At 41.9% G+C, this 17,938-nt stretch overlaps 1 protein-coding gene across 6 annotated transcripts in view; it reads right to left on the reverse strand.

Moving 5' to 3' along the window:
• Nucleotides 1-428: 428 nt before the first annotated feature.
• KLF7 (KLF transcription factor 7) overlaps nucleotides 429-17,938 on the reverse strand; it is a 111,717-nt gene continuing 94,207 nt past the window's right edge. For 4 of the 6 annotated variants that reach the window (XM_007190602.2, XM_057551072.1, XM_007190604.2 and 1 more), the window contains one exon: nucleotides 429-6,673. In XM_007190602.2, coding sequence (XP_007190664.1) covers nucleotides 6,622-6,673 — 52 coding nt within the window. In that variant the 3' untranslated portion in view covers nucleotides 429-6,621. The remainder of the gene's footprint in view (nucleotides 6,674-17,938) is intronic. The other 2 variants (XR_009008987.1, XR_451778.2) reach the window with 2 other exon arrangements.

Consider the following 17,938-nt stretch of genomic DNA (forward strand, 5'->3'; position numbering starts at 1 on the left):
CCCCTTCTCTCACCAAATAAACTGCTTTCAATAAGCTGCTCCTAACCCCCTAAACAAATAACATCCCACAATCCACCTCGTTCTAAAGTATTGCTTTTCATAACCTCCAACCATCTGTTCTCTACCTCCCCTTAAAGAAATCAACTGCCTTTAGTGTTTCTTCTTATCTGGGCTCTGAGCTACCTCACTGAAACCATAAAATACACACACACACACACACACACACACACACACACACACACATACCCCCAACAGCCTCCCAAATGAAGAAAAATGACCTAATACAATCTTCTTCCTTCCCTTTTTCTCTCTGAGAAAGAAAACTCTCATGAGGTATATAAGGACCCATTTGGATCTCTTTGAGGATTATTTTTTCTCCCTGGTGAGATAAGCTAAGGAGAAATACAGTAAGGCATTCCAAGGCCACACACATTCTACTGTTTATTACACATATTACATTCTTAAATAAAAATGCGTCACATAACATTTTTTGCATAGATATCTTACAATATACCAATTTAAAAAAGAATTATGAAACAGACCAGTAACAAAAATAAATTTTTTCTTCATTAATAATTTTGTAACATTAACATACCACCATCATATAATACAAATAATAGTTTTAAATCTTAAGACTTTTGTACAGCAAAAAAACTTGACAAAGTAATATATTTATATATATATATAAAAAGCTTAAAAAAAATAAAATGTCAAAAAAAGGCATAACCGAGGGCTATAAGACTGGGTACTTCTGTGATATATTATAAATACCAGAGAAGGCCTGAGAGCATGTGACCGAGGGAGGTGTGGGAGGGGTAGGGCTGGGAGTAGGTCTCTCCAAACACACTTGTTAGACACGTCTGGCAAAAAGAAAACGTACAGTGCAAAAATAAAATTCTTCAAGCAACTGTTATGAGAATGATAGAGAGTTGAAAGAAAAGTGGCAGTGGCTGGGAGGTTGCATGGTAGGAGGAGGGAGAGGGTGACAGGAGAGAAGGAGTTTGGGGGGCATTTATGGAAAGGAAGGGGGAGGCTTCAAAAACATTAAACATTTATTTTTGCCTCTGTGTTAGCAAGGAGATCTTGGCCGTAACAGGTGTATTTTTCCTCCCTGGAATGAAGCAGAAGTGAAAGATCAAGAAATTCAACTAAGTCTGGGTTTAAATAGAAAATGCATGCTGAGAAAAACAAAAACAAAAAGGTTGAGGACCAGCCGGTGAGCCCCAAAGCCTTTCGGGACCTAGATTTGCAGAAATCATTCTGCCTCGGGTCCAAAGGCCTAGGATTAAAATGTCCCCTCTCCCCACCCTCAGCCCCTCCCCTCTACGTGGAACTCCCAGTGTGTTTTCAATATACTGGCAATTATAAGCATCCATCCCCCCCAAAAGATATTAGGCACTGGTGGCTACTCCTCGTAAACGTCAGTAGCCTAACTGTTTTCCTTCTGCGAAGGTACATTAGGTACACATGCACACGTGTCTAGCTGCGTGCACACATACCACCCTCATTATTCTGACGTGGGGTGCATTTTATGGCAGTAGACAGAAGCTGGAGTCAAAGCAGTTTACGATTCCAAAGCTCACAGTTGAAAAAAATTGTATAAACAGTCCCCAACAAAGAACACATTAACCTTCCCTCGTGACTGCCGAGAGGGAGCCCTGTTTGAAAAGAGTATCTCGTTTGGGATATTTGTGAAGTGACGGCCTAGGATTTCTCTCTCCGTTTTTGATACCTGTTTCCCGAGGACTTATACGTAAATGCAAAACACCTGAAGAATACAGTACTATATTGGAAGGGTGCACGGAAGAAAGGTAATTGCAGCTTTACTTTTCCCTTTTCCAGGATCTATTAGGAATCAACAGAGGAGATTTAAGCGAGTGTTAAAAGCAAGAGAAAACCCTGAAGCCTCAGGCAGTTCGTCATGGGATCTCACATTTACAAGCAGTTTTTGCTTCCTTTGACACATTTTCGTTGTTCCATCTCAAGTCTTCCCAAAGATCCTCACTGAGGAAAGTAGGCCATCAAAGAGGCATCGATGTATACTCAGGCCAGCCCCTTTTCAAACTGAGATATCACCATGTTTACCGAAATGGAATCCAGACCCGGAATGCAAAGTCTCTCCTCCTCCCTCCACCCCACACTTGGCAGTGGCCACTTCCGGAAGATGCCAGAGGAAGCTTCCGCAAGTAGATTTCAACCAGGTTCTACTTAACGAATTTTCACTTTGGCAAAGATCTGGGTGCAAAACTGTGGCCAGAAATGCTGGCCCTCATAAGATTTTTTTTAAAAAGAAACAATGAACCTGATTTTTGTAGTTAAATATGTTGCGTCTCTGACTTTTCCAACCTTCTTCCTTCTCCTAAAACCAACTCATGCAAAAGAAAAGCCAAAAGCACTTTGCACTATATTTTATATTTTATGAAGTGACTTCCATAGAGGAAACCATTTTGAACCAATAAAACTAATCACTAAGATTTGTTGTTCTTGCCATTTGAGTTCATTTCTTTTGACTTTGCCGTAGAATTCAGGAGTTGGGGCTATAGGCAGAATGTTCTGAATGCACTGGCTGAGCCGCCCTGAAAGTCCCATTTATTTCCCCTTTGATGCAAACAGACATGGCTAATCTGGAAGCTTATCTCAAACTGAAATCCTTAAAAAAAAATCTTCTCTGGCTTCTAGATTCAAAGAAGATTTTTTAAAACATAGGAATCAGTTCTGCTAATCATGCGTGAGGTTGGCTGTCTTTTTTTACCCTGTTATCATCAGGCAATCAAAGATGTAAAAAGGGCACAAGAGGTGCAGGAGGGGAGGAGAGGGGATACTTGAAGGGCTTTGCAAGGGAGAGCACAGAGAGGGGAAGGAAATGGTCAGCATGAAGTTCATTCTGGGGGTCTCCGATATTTTTATAAAATGCAGCTCTGTCATAGAATCCAAACATCTCTTTTCCTGGACATAATACTCATCACCACCAGGCATTAAGCTGGGCAATGAACCATCAATGGGGCAGGAGGCCAGTAGCCAGGAGCAGCATCATAATTTCAGGTTTCCACATCTTTGACTTACAGCCGTGTGGTAGGAGAAAGAAGCACAAATTGAAATAAAGAAAACTGTCAATGGCTTCGAAACACTCTTTTCCTATATGTCAAACTCTGAACCCTGGATAAACCGAGCTTGAGAGGACAACCACAAGAAACACCATGCCAGGTTTTTCCTTTCAAATTTGAGATCCCCTGGAATGTTGGGAGGTAACAATTTAAACGAGAAAGCGGTTTACTGTATTTCAAAGGTCCATTAAAGCACTGTTCTAAATAACCTGTCCTCTTGGAAGCGAACTAGCTTCAGGTTTTTTCTTGGAAAGCCTGTTCACGCCAGCAGGCTCTTTCCAACCATCTCTGCCGTTTCAGAGATGATGGACACTTGATCACAAATCCATTTCCAAAATGATTGGGGCTACTGCCCCCCACCCCACCCACCACGGACAGGACTGGTTATCATTCAGAGGTGTCAATCGGGCTAGAGAAGAACAGTTTCAAAGCCATACACTTAGCGCCCACCAAATTCTCAGGCCAATTCTCACAGTCAACAAATACCTGAAGCAAGCAAGCCAGCCCCACCATCGAGGTTCAGTGCACCCTGCTAAGAGAAAGGTCACGAGCAGATTACAAAGGACCTCACTGATACAAAAGAGAGAGAAACTGCCGAACATTTCAGACGCTGATGAAGACCAAACGCCCTTTGTTCTGCCACGTTCAAATGAGATCTTTTCAAGACCACAGATGACAAGGGGGAGCGAGCAAGCAATGATTACTCTTTTGCATTTTTTTTAAACTTTCTTTTTAATAGAGCCTTGCATTGGTCAGTTCAAAAATTAAATTAAGTATTATAAACCCTTAATAATAATAGCATTTCGAGAGGCAAGAGCAACTCCAGCTGGGGAGAGAACGTTTGTAAATCGCGGCAGCCATGGCTAACGCCATCACTGGTGTGTGCGTGCAGTCATGCTGGAGGCTGCTCTAGAAAGGGAAATCAACGAACCAACAAAACCTGGGGTGTCTAAAGTTTCATCTAGTGCACTGACTGGAGGCGCTACAGTCTAATACAGCTGAGGGTCAAGGTCCCTCACACATCCTTCATCGAGAAAGGATGCACCACACATTCAAATATAATCCCATGGTCCGCCCTGATGGACTGGCTACAAATGCACTCGAATGCAGTCGAGAACTATGAGATTGTCAGCAAGCAGTGCTCCAGAAATGGTTTCTAAGTCATGTCTAGTTTTAAATCTTTGGAATAAAACTGATTTTTTAAAATACCCTCCGACTAACATATACATAATTGCCTCTGGCAAATGGGCAGATTTTGTGTGTATGTGTGTTTAGGGTGGTTTTTCTTTTTTTGCTGTTTTTTTTGTTGTTGTTGTTTCATTTTTCTTTTTTTTTTTTTCTTTTTTTTTCTTTTTTTTGGTCTAAATTGAAAAAAGGAAAAAGGGAAAGAAAACGTTAAGGGCCAGACCTCAGAATGCCCCAAGTGTCCAATTGGCAGCTACAGCATTTGTGATAAGGAGGCTCCTTTGCCCTCAGACGAGTAGTTTCAACATTTCAGTGAAATCAAAGTTTGCAGAAAGCTGAGAAACCAAATGCCAAGGATCTTGAAGGTTGCTGTCATAAATGCATCTGTGTTTCTTATATTATTATTTCCTTTCAAAGACTTCACTTTTGCATCCCAAATAGGTATGGGGTGGCATTTTAACAGTCAATGAGTCAAACAGTCAAGGAGGGCAGGAGGGGAGCCAGCTGGTATGAAGGAGCAGCAACCATGGGTGGACCAAATGCCATTTTTGTTTTTTTAGACGTGTCTTGAAGGGATGGTCCCAGAATATACAAAATATACAATCTGCCCTAAAACCACCCCGCTTGCTTGCATAGGCCATTTAATGGTCCTAAAGGCAGTCTTTGGAGTTGAGGCCAGTGCCAGCTAGCTACGAATGCGGGTAGATGGAGGCCGATATTGGATGTGTGTGTGGGATGGAAAGTGAGGCATGTAACCCCCTCGGCGTCAGCTTGCAGAGTAAGAGTGAGGCCTCTGTGGATCCCGGGTGCTCTAGGTCACAAGTCATGGTGGGCCTAGCCAAAAAAAAAAAAAAATCAGAAATATGTCTCTCTTTTTAGACAGAGCATGAGAGAAATATCTCAACCCTTTCTTTAAATGTCCACCCTTCATTCCCACAATGGCATTTTGAACTGTGTGTCTTAACAAGTGGGGTGATAGGACTCAGTGGGTATGAGAGAGGAAGAAAGGGTGATGGTTTTTGAAGTCACTAGACTTGGGAGGCATCCTCTGTTCTCCCCACTCCTGGAAAGAGTGATATTTTTGGCTTTTTGTCAGGTCGTAACCCAGAGTTAGGTTAAATATGCAGCTGCCCTTTGAGACTAGCAACATCTATGCTGAAACTGGTTATAGGGTAGCAATGACATACAGCACAGGGTTGATCACTGTAAGCTGAGGTCAGGATGCCTCAAGGGGGATGAGAAAAGTGTGATGTCCCATCTGATTGGCTGCTTCGAGAGCTGGACATCCAGGTGCCGAGAGAGTGTCCTGGAGAGGTTTAGTCCATGGAGAAAAGATAAAACATTTAAGCTTCCAAATAAGCTTTTCAAGTTTTCGTTAGCAAAAAACAGAGATTAAAAAGAAAAAATCTAGCACTGGCAATAAGGTGAGGCTCAAGGGATATACTGTGATTTATCATCAAGGACTTTATTCTCTTGGCCACTTTGCAGTCATGCTAGAAGTTTCCAGAATCCCTAGTGCATATGGTGTGCAAGAGAGTCAAAAAGTAAGAAAAGAAAACTCCTCCCTGGAGAGTGAAGTCTAGAGAAATGCAGGCCAGAAAGGTGTAAGGAGTTATTCCAGAGTCTGCCGCCGCTAAGGCCGTTGGTATCAACTGGATAGATCTCAATAGTACTAAGAAGAACCAAAACTGATCAACAGTTCTGTGAGGAAGTCGGACGCACGGAATAGTAGGACTTTTCACACACAAAGGACAAATAAACCAAGAGTTAATTTTGGCTACCAAACTGCAATTTGGTTTTCTAGGTCATTTTCCCCCAACTATTTAAAAAGAAACATTAGTGCTACACATATGCAACTTTAAGACGTTGTATTCTCCTATCAAGTTGCACTGAGAAGCAAGTTAAATAAGCCCCTCTTACTGCCGTCCACCTGCAGAGACGTCACATCCATTTTCTTTGATTTCCATTGGCAACAGCGGGAAATAATTCCAATAGTGCTGAAGTAAGCAGCCAGACTGCCTTGCTGAGTTCACCTGGTTTCCTTCTTCTTCGTCTTCTACCATCTGGCTAGGGCAAGGCATAAAGAATAGACGTATATATTTTAAATATAGCTGAGTGCATGACAGTGTGTGTGTGCGCGTGTGTGTGTGTCTATGTGTGAGTGCGTGTGTGCGTGTCTGTGTGTGTCTGTGCGTGTGTGTACACAGAGGTTTAGTAAGTGAGAACTTTCTTCTGCGAGGCAATGGGTCCCCGCCTGAAGTCCAGCCCCCTGCCTCATGGCATTTCCTTCAGACAACGGCTGGCGCCATGGCAACTGTGGCCTTTAGGTTTTTTAGATATGTCTCTTCATATGGAGGGCAAGATGGTCAGACCTGGAAAAACACCTAGGAAACATAAAAATAACGAGGGTATTAGAGAGATCTGGGTAAAGAACTCAACTTCCATCACCCCTTAGAAAACGATTAGCCCTACCTTGAAGAGAGGCAGTGCGTATGTGTTGAGAAATAAGGTGTGTAGGGAAGGTGAGCTCAGGAGTCAGACTGCTTGGGTTCAAATCCCAGCTCTTCCAATAGCTGTGTGACTCTGAGCACTTTAACCTCTCTGTGCCTGAATTCCTCCTCAATAAAACGGGGATAATTACAGCACTTACTTCATAGATTGGTTGTGAGGATTAAATGAGATGATCTATGTAAAGTGCTTAGAAAATTCTCTGGCATATGGTAAGATCTCGATGAATATTAACTATTATTATTGAAATTGTCATTATTAAAGAAGAAACGAATGTAAAAGTGTGTTGGAAATGACATGTCATGCCCGTATAGGGTAAATAAAGAATGATTAGCCTGTACCATTGAATGATGAAACTCTAACATTTCAACACCCAGATTTCAGTCCTAAGCTTTACAATGGAAGCCCAGAAATGCTGCCTGTGATACCTGCAGGTCTATCTAGACATTCTATATTCAAGTCGAGAAAAAGCTCATGTTTATTAAGGATGGTATCATATGCAGGCACGTGCTGGCTATTTCCCCAATCTCACCCCAGTAATATCCTCAGCAGCCTTCCATGGTAAATCTTTGCACCCCTTTTGTGTGCATGTGCTAAGGACACTGAGGCTTGCGTCACACAGCCAGTGAGTGGCAGCCATGGGGTGAGAACCCAGGCAGATCTGTAAGCCCACTCTTTTGAACTGTTTCTTGTTACCCAAGGTCCACCGCTGAGTGCCTTTGTCAGCCTCAGAGCTGATGCAGTGGTTGTTTTCACTCCTTCCCCCTTCTTCTGACACCACCAACTTGATCTTGCCCGGGACAGCAACTCTTCTGCATTCTCAATTGTATGGGCCTGACCCTCCTCCTAAGGCTGAAGTTTTCTGGCCACAGTGATCTGCTTAGTGACAGTCATGTGACCCACAAAGGTCAACGAGAGCCAGCTCTGGGACATTTGCTGAAACTATTGGAAGAGAGAAGCTCTCTTTCCACTGGGGTTAAGATACTAATACTGAAGCCCGGAGCTGCTGGTGTCCATATGGTCATGTGGGAAAGAGCCTGCTTGGGAACGAAGTCAACAGAGAAAAATGGGGCCGGGGGTAGAAAGGAAGAGAGAGTTTCTAGTCCTGATGAAAAACATCTGAGAACCTGGACCCAGCCAAGCCAAAAGACAAATCCAATTCTATTCTTCTTAGTTATTAGAGCTAATAAATACCCTTGGAAGCTAACACCAGTCTGAATCAGGGTTCTGTACTTATAACTAATAGAGTGGCCATTTCCATATCCCCAAAGCCTACATACAATCTCAGGTTCTGGCTGGAATCCCAGTGAAGTCAGCACCTCAGACAGCAGTCATTCTTAGCTCTGGGTGTACGTCCTCCCTCAGATCCTCTTCTAGAAACTGGCCACCCTCCTACTTGGGAGAATGTTCCCAGGATCCCCTGAGGCCTGAGATACCCTCACAGTCCAAAACTCTTGTTGGGATGTTAGCAAGCTGTCCTGCTCAGGTTAGCAAGGTTTCCTGTTCAGTGCAGAATTTCCCTGTATTTGTTCATTCCTAAAACAAACAAACAAACAAAAACCAGCCCTATCCCCTGATCCCAACATTTCTCCACACACCTTTTGTGTTCATTTCGTAAACAGGTACACATGCAGGATAGAACCTCAAGGAAATGAAGCAAAACAGAACAAAGGTAAAATGAAAAAAAAAGGGAAAAGTACAGTAGAAAATGATCTAATCCAATAACGTGTTGAATAATAGTAATTCTAACTATAACCACTTATTTCAGGCTCTGATTTGGTATGAGCAAGATACTTGGATAATCCCTTAGAGTTCCACAGAAAGGGGATTTGATTTACTATAAAACAGTGATAAATTTTCTTTAAAAGCAAGTACTTGATGTCACTGGTACAAGAAAAAGCAATACAGCCTGCAGGGAATTTAGTATTTGACTTGCACGACTCTGTCCTGTCCTGAAGGCACACTTAGTACTGCCCACTGCCTCTTCTCTTTCTTTCCCTCCCTCCCTCCCTTCCTCCCTTCTTTCTTTTCTCCGTCCTTCATCTCAACAGCCTTGAGGAAGAAGATCTAAGCCAGGAAGTTCTTTTTGTAGGTATTTCCTTTTTAAAGTTAACATCCTCACAAGAACTCTATATAAAGACGGTACCATTCTTATCCCCACTACCAGATGAGATACTCATCAAAAAGAGGCAAAGCCAAAATCTGAACCCAAGTAGCCTGACTCCAGAGCACATGCTCTTAGCCATATCTGCTTTTTAGGCTGAAAAGAAGGTCAAGCTGAGCTGTCAATTTAAAGAGTTTGTAGTAGGCAGAATAACGGATGGCCCTCCCCAGATATCTACATCTCATCCCCAGGACTTGTGAATATGTTAGGTTCAAAGACAAAGGGGAGTTAAGGTTGTGGATGGAATTAATTTGCTGATCAACTGATCTTAAGATAGGGAGATTACTCTGATTTATCTGGGTAGGCCCAGTGTCACCACAAGGGTCTTCAAAAGTGGAAGAGGGAATTGAAAGAGAAAACCAGAGAGATGGCAGCATGAGAAGGACTCAACAGCTTTGATGATGAAGGAATGGGGTCAGGGGCCAAGGAATGTGGGCAAAGCTGAAAGCTGGAAAAGACAAGGAAATGGATTCTCCCCTTGAGACTCCAGAAAGCAACAGAGCACAGCCCCCATCTTGATTTTGTCCCCAGTGAGACCTGTGTTGGACTTCTAACCTACAGAGCTGTAAGATAATAATTTATAAAGACAAATAAGGGTGATATAAATTTGTGGCAATTGGTAATGGCAGCAGCTAGAAAACTAATCCAGAAGTTAATCTGGTCAGGCCTGAGCAGTAAGGACCTACTTATAAGAAAGCAACAGAGCAGGTACTAAGAATCCTGCCTGTCCAAAAGAGGCACATGGGGATTTGAGACAGTAAGAAGCAAAGTATAAGTCATGGCAGTACAAAACCTCTTTCCTTTCCTTTCCATATCCTGAGAACATACAGGACAACAGTATTCTTGATATAGGACTTCATTTGAAATTACCACTCCGTAATGTATGTGTTCCATACTTTTATTCTGCTTTTACCACTTGCCTAGCCCGTGCTGGGTATCTAGCAATATATGTACAAGCAACTATCTTTACCCTTCAAGTTCTTTCAGAAAAAAGTAAACCAAATCTTTGACATGGTATGAAACGTAACTGCACCCCTCCTGAATCAAACTAGCATCATTATTTGTTAAAATTCTAGGAAGTACATGATGTTTAGAATTGGACTAGGTGGTTTCTGAACTGGAGATGAAGAAGACTGCAGGACAAGGAATGTGGGCAGCCTCTAGGAGCTAAGAGTGGTTCTGGCTGATAGCAAACAAGGAAATAGGACTTCAGGCCTACCATAGCAAGAAGCCTTATGATACTCTGAGGAGAGAACCTAGCCAGGCCAGGCTGGATTTCTGACCTACAGAAATATGGGAAGATAAACCACAGGCAGTATGGCCTTTGCATTCAGAGGTCTTTGCTGAAGTTCTCACTGAGTTCCTCCTTTCTTCTCCCAAGCATTCTTCTGGCAAGCATTCTTATGACTACTTCTTTGAACTCTTTATCAGCACCATCATTCTTGAGAGATCAAGACAGTGTTACTGAAAACCATAAATCTGAAGAGGGGTGGCTAACATTTTTATAAAACAGTTGAAGAAGATGAGGAATTGATATACAGAGAAGTTCAATAACTTGCCCTAGGATATAACTGTTACAGGACTGCACTCCAGACTTCCTGAATAAGTCAAATTTTGGTTAACTGATCATCATCAAGTCATTATGACAATCCAGGAGCAAGCTCTTTCTGTCCAAAAAGGACTTCCAGTGCTATATGAATAGAAGTAGTTAAGAGGAGGCATCCTTGTCTTGTTCCTGATCGTAGAGGAAAAGATTGCAGATTTTCACTGCTGTATGGCTGACAGGGTCTTGGTGCTCCGGCCATGTGTCAGGCCTGTGCCTCTGAGGTGGGAGAGCCAGGTTTAGGACACTGGTCCACCAGAGACCTCCCGGGTCCACACAATATAAAACGGCGAAAGCTCTCCCAGAGATCTCCATCTCAACACTAAGACGCAGCTCCACTCAAAGACCAGCAAGCTACAGTGCTAGACACCTTATGCCAAACAACTAGCAAGACAGGAACACAACCCCACCCATCAGCAGAAAGGCTGCCTAAAATCATAATAAGTTCACAGACACCCCAAAACACACCCCCGGACCTGGTCCTGCCCACCAGAAAGACAAGATCTAGCCTCATCCACCAGAACACAGGCACCAGTCCCCTCCACCAGGAAGCCTACACAACCCACTGAACCAACCTTAGCCACTGGGGGCAGACACCAAAAACAACGGGAACTATGAACCTGCAGCCTGTGAAAAGGAGACCCCAAACACAGTAAGTTAAGCAAAATCAGAAGAGAGAGAAGCACACAGCAGATGAAGGAGCAAGGTAAAAAACCATCAGACCAAACAAATGAAGAGGAAATAGGCAGTCTACCTGAAAAAGAATTCAGAGTAATGATAGTAAAGATGATCCAAAATCTTGGAAATAGAATGCAGAAAATACAAGAAATGTTTAAGAAGGATCTAGAAGAACTAAAGAGCAAACAAACAATGATGAACAACACAATAAATGAAATTAAAGATTCTCTAGAAGGAATCAATAGCAGAATAAATGAGGCAGAAGAACAGATAAGTGACCTGGAAGATAAAACAGTGGAAATAATTACCGTAGAGCAGGATAAAGAAAAGAGAATGAAGAGAATTGAGGACAGTCTCAGAGACCTCTGGGACAACATTAAACGCACCAACATTCGAATTATAGGGGTCCCAGAAGAAGAAGAGAAAAAGAAAGGGACCGAGAAAATATTTGAAAAGATTATAGTTGAAAACTTCCCTACTATGGGAAAGGAAATAGTCAATCAAGTCCAGGAAGCACAGAGAGTCCCATACAGGATAAATCCAAGGAGAAACACGCCAAGACACGTATTAATCAAACTATCAAAAATTAAATACAAAGAAAAAATATTAAAAGCAGCAAGGGAAAAACAACAAATAACACACAAGGGAATCCCCATAGGTTAACAGCTGATCTTTCAGCAGAAACTCTTCAAGCCAGAAGGGGTTGGCAGGACACATTTAAAGTGATAAAAGTGAAAAACCGACAACCAAGATTACTCTACACAGCAAGGATCTCATTCAGATTTGACAGAGAAATCAAAAGCTTTTCAGACAAGCAAAAGCTAAGAGAATTCAGCACCACCAAACCAGCTTTTCAACAAATGCTAAAGGAACTTCTCTAGGCAGGAAACATAAGAGAAGGAAAAGACCTACAATAACAAACCCAAAACAATTAAGAAAATGGTAATAGGAACATACATATCAATAATTACTTTAAATGTAAATGGATTAAATGCTCCAACCAAAAGACATAGACTGGCTGAATGGATACAAAAACAAGACCCATATATATGCTGTCTACAAGAGACCCACTTCAGACCTAGGGACACATACAGACTGAAAGTGAGGGGATGGAAAAAGATATTCCATGCAAATGGAAATCAAAAGAAAGCTGGAGTAGCAATTCTCATATCAGACAAAATAGACTTTAAAATAAAGACTATTAAAAGAGACAAAGAAGGACACTACATAATGATCAAAGGATCAATCCAAGAAGAAGATATAACAATTGTAAATATTTATGCACCCAACATAGGAGCACCTCAATACATAAGGCAAATGCTAACAGTCATAAAAGGGGAAATCAACTGTAACACAATCAGAGTAGGGGACTTGAACACCCCACTTTCACCAATGGACAGATCATCCAAAATGAAAATAAATAAGGAAACACAAACTTTAAATGATACATTAAACAAGGTGGACTTAATTGATATTTATAGAACATTCCAACAAAAAACAACAGGATACACTTTCTTCTCAAGCGCTCATGGAACATTCTCCAGAATAGATCATACCTTGGGTCACAAATCAAGCCTTGGTAAATTTAAGAAAATTGAAATCGTATCAAGTATCTTTTCCGACTACAATGTCATGAGACTAGATATCAATTACAGGAAAAAAATCTGTAAAAAATACAAACACATGGAGGCTAAACAATACACTACTAAATAACCAAGAGATCACTAAAGAAATCAAAGAGAAAATCAAAAAATAGCTAGAAACAAATGACAATCAAAACACTACGACCCAAAACCTATGGGATGCAGCAAAAGCAGTTCTAAGAGGGAAGTTTATAGCAATACAATCCTACCTCAAGAAACAAGAAACATCTCAAATAAACAACCTAACCTTACACCTAAAACAATTAGAGAAAGAAGAACAAAAAAACCCAAAAGTTAGCAGAAGGAAAGAAATCATAAAGATCAGATCAGAAATAAATGAAAAATAAATGAAGGAAACGATAGCAAAGATCAATAAAACTAAAAGCTGGTTCTTTGAGAAGATAAACAAAATTGATAAACCATTAGCCAGACTCATCAAGAAAAAAAGGGAGAAGACTCAATTCAACAGAATTAGAAATGAAAAAGGAGAAGTAACAATTTACACTGCAGAAATAAAGGATCATGAGAGATTACTACAAGCAACTCTATGCCAATAAAATGGACAACCTGGAAGAAATGGACAAATTCTTAGAAAAGCACAACCTTCTGAGACTGAACCAGGAAGAAATAGAAAATATAAACAGACCAATCACAAGCACTGAAGTTGAGACTCTGATTAAAAGTCTTCCAACAAACAAAAGCCCAGGACCAGATGGTTTCACAGGTGAAGTCTATCGAACATTTAGAGAAGAGCTAACACCTATCCTTCTCAAACTCTTCCAAAATGTAGCAGAGGGAGGAACACTCCCAAACTCATTCTACGAGGCCATCATCACTCTGATACCAAAACCAGACAAAGATGTCACAAAGAAAGAAAACTACAGGCCAATATCTCTGATGAACATAGATGCAAAAATCCTCAACAAAATACTAGCAAACAGAATCCAACAGCATATTAAAAGGATCATACACCATGATCAAGTGGGATTTAGCCCAGGAATGCAAGGATTCTTCAATATACATAAATCAATCAATGTGATAAACCATATTAACAAATGGAAGGAGAAAAACCGTATGATCATCACAATATTATTGAAGAGGCTGTCTTTTCTCCATTGTATATTCTCCCCTCCATGTGAGGTGAGGCATCACCTCACACTGGTCAGAATGGCCACCATCAAAAAATCTATAAACAATAAATGCTGGAGAGGGTGTGGAGAAAAGGGAACCCTCTTGCACTGTTGGTAGGAATGTAAATTGATACAGCCACTATGGAGAACAGTATGGAGGTTCATTAAAAAACTAAAAATAGAACTACCATATGACCCAGCAATCCCACTACTGGGCATATACCCTGGGAAACCCATAATTCAAAAATAGTCATGTACCAAAATGTTCATTGCAGCTCTATTTACAATAGCCAGGTAATGGAAGCAACCTAAGTGTCCATCATCAGATGAATGGATAAAGAAGATGTGGCACATATATACAATGGAATATTACTCAGCCATAAAAGAAACAAAATTGAGTTATTTGTAGTGAGGTGGATGGACCTAGAGTCTGTCATACAGAGTGAAGTGAGTCAGAAAGAGAAAAACAAATACCATATGCCAGCATATATATATGGAATCTAAAAAAAAAAAAAAGGTTCTGAAGAACCTAGGGGCAGGACAGGAATAAAGACGCAGACGTAGAGAATGGACTTGAGGACATGGGGAGTGGGAAGGGTAAGCTGGGACGAAGTGAGAGATTGGCATGGACATATATACACTACCAAATGTAAAACAGATAGCTAGTGGGAAGCAGCCGCATAGCACAGGCAGATCAGCTTGGTGCTTTGTGACCACTTAGAGGGGTGGGATAGGGAGGGTGGGAGGGAGATGCAAAGCGAAGAGATATGGGGATATATGTATATGTATAGCTGATTCACTTTGTTATGAAGCAGAGACTAACAAACCATTGTAAAGCAATTATACTCCAATAAAGACGTTAAAAAAAAAATTAGACTAGGTCCCTCACCATTGAGGTTTTATTTAAATCCAGTACACCAGCAAGATACTTAGTCATGATTAATTTATATTTATTAATTTATACTTACTGAGTTCCACATAGGAATAGTAAAGTAAAAAGTAATAAACTCAGCATCTAGAAATGCAGAATCAAATAATTGTAAGGGTAATATACCCCCAGAGGGTATTTGTGACTCTACAGCAGTCAGATGACCTTGAATAAGAAGGTCCTTAATGATTGAAATTTGTTCGTTACAGAGAACTAGTCAAACCCCTATTGTAGTTTCTGCTGCTTATGAAAAAGGCCCACTAAAGTCACATGGGCATTAAGCTGATAGCAATCCTCTAGGGCACTGAAGGGCCAGATACGGATTGGTATTTGTCACCACCTCTTACTGACTGAGCTGACTTAGAGATCAAAGATCAAAATGCCTCCCCTAAACTTCCCAGGATCTTGGAGGTACTACCCCGGGAGCAGTCTCCCTGGATTGTATCTGCATATGAGCACTTGTGGGAACAGCCCTGACTACCACCATCAGCAGCCTCATGCTCTATGGGCTGGGAAACAAGATTCAGCCCTGTAAGCAGCTGATCACCGAGTGGGCTGCACTGTTGAGTTTGACGGTAAGAGAACGGCAGAGCCGCCTCACTGTTTTCTCCTCTAACCCAAACCTGAAGCCACAGGTCACAAAACCCAGCGTCTTCAGGGGCCAGGCAGACAAAGTAAATGGGTGCAATGGGTGAAGTGTAAGAAACACACAGTTAAACTATGTTAAACTACGTGATTCCACTTCTGATAAGGCATGGATTGAGAGGACATAACGAGAAGTGTGATGATACACGGCGATTGACGCTCTGCCTTCTCACGGGGGAGACTGTGGTGGGGGAGGAGGGACAGTGAGAAATGAGTGACCACAGGGCCATCACTGAAAGGTAGTGATGACTCTTCAGCGCCAGAAAATCACGGCCACGTGGGAATGTGAGCCCACCGTTACCGGATCTTCCGAGTTTTTCAGACAAAGCCAGGAATAGAGATTTCTGTGGCACTTAGCAATTTTAAATGTTAGCAAAACAAACAAAAACTCATGTATTTTTAATCTACCCTTCAGGCAAAATAAAAGTATAAGTTAGACTTGGTACCTGCTTTAAGGACAAGAAACCCTAATCCTAGTTCAGCCTCTAAGTAGGGTGGTCTGATTGCTAAATTATACGAGGCAAGAGATAGGTTTCTTGGGCTCATACACCCTTTGGGACCAATAGGATTCAGTGTCCTGCTAAGGGCTACAGATGCCCTCTGTTTCTGAAGGTAAAGTCTTCTAAGGAATGCCAAGTCCCCGGTCACTCCAGGCTTTCCTTCCATAGGCTTTGGGACCACTCCAACTCCCCGTGCCACCTCCCAGACCTGCTCTATTCTTAGCATAACTCCTGCAACTGAAGTACAAGGTGCTGCCTGTCAGGAGACACGAATGAGACTCTTCCCCCTGATTTCTGACCCTGTTGAAATGCACTGACTCTTGGCCCATGTCACAGGACGCTGAGCTACTCACCAGCTCCCCCAAATACCACGTCACAGAATCTGTACCACCTGCTCCTCAAATTTCTAACTCCAGAAACCAGAGTATATTTCAATGAGGAAAATAAAGCAAAAGACTAACCAAATTACCCATCCCTGACATCTCCTTCACTGAAATATCCGGTCGGTTTGAAATATTTCTCCATATAAATCACACAAATGGTCAGCTTTAATCCTAATGTGTCAAGTGCTGGACAGTTGCATACTGCTTAGTAACTCGGTGGACTAAAGAGAGGAATACTAACTCGGGCAATTTCCCCGGATCATGGCCATCCATAGCGCACCACCTCCAAGGAATAGCCTCACCGCCCTACAGGGCAAGGCGACTCGTGTGCACCTACTACCACCACACTTTGATAACTCACAAAGGATCCTCTTCATCCCCACTGATACAAGGCTCTTCCTCAAAGGACTGTGGTCAAAGAGTCACCATCCATATAACTTCTTTATTAGTAGTCAGGGTTAGAGAGGAATGAACTTGGGATGGGAGTCGAGAGAAGATATCAAATAAGGAGAAACATCACTGAAATATAATCTGTAGAAGAACAGCTGCTGATTCACATACATTTAGGGGGACTTTGAGGTAATGGGATAGAAATGAAAAAACAGGTTGTGTTTTTAGGTAGCAGAAGAGAGCTCCAAGGGAATGAGAGACAATAGCTTCATGGAATGTGCTTCCTCAGCCCTGGGGTGGGAGGTTATCTTTGGGCTCCAGGAGGCATGGGGGGCTTTATTTAGTTCTTCAAGAATGAAGATAAGAGGAAAATAGCCTCTTCAGGAAAAAGGAAAAAAAAAAAAGGAGGAAAAACCTGAATGCTCCTTTATAAGCATCTTAAAGGAGCTCCAAGCCAACTGGCCACCCATGAGATCTGGCCACTCTTGCCCTGCTCTCCAAACAAACAGGCACTACTCCAGAGGAAGGTCTGGTGAGGGAGGTGCCGGCACAGTGATGAGGGGGGCAGGATGTGAAAACCATCGCATTTCCTCCGACGGAGAGCCAGGCCTCTGCAGACATCCTGCACTCCCCTCCTGCCAGCCTGCGAACTGCTGGCTGAGCCGGGGAACCCTGAGGCTTTCAGGGCTTTTATCGTATTAGAAGCATTTTTCTCATCATAACCGAGACCTTTAGTAGTGCATTAAAAAGATGGTTAATTTTCTTAAGCTTCCTTTTAAACACAGAAATAGGATTAGAAGGCTAACACGCTCAGATGCAAGCCCATTATTTGATTATGTCTAAACCTAATCCTGCCTTCACCTTGGCCTGCAGAGTCTCCATTTTGGGGTTTATTGGTTGATAATGCCAGGGCTGTCAGATACTATTACTTGCGTAGTATCTGCTGCTACATGCTCTTTCTTCCACTATCAAATGCTGAAGGTTTGAAATTGAATTATAGGATAAGTTCTCAAAGCCTCACCAACTTTTAGACCTTTGTACCTATTTTCAAAGAAGAAAGGATGGTTCAGGCCCCTC

The sequence above is a fragment of the Balaenoptera acutorostrata genome, chromosome 8, assembly GCF_949987535.1.
Source record: "Balaenoptera acutorostrata chromosome 8, mBalAcu1.1, whole genome shotgun sequence".
Lineage (NCBI taxonomy): Eukaryota > Metazoa > Chordata > Mammalia > Artiodactyla > Balaenopteridae > Balaenoptera > Balaenoptera acutorostrata.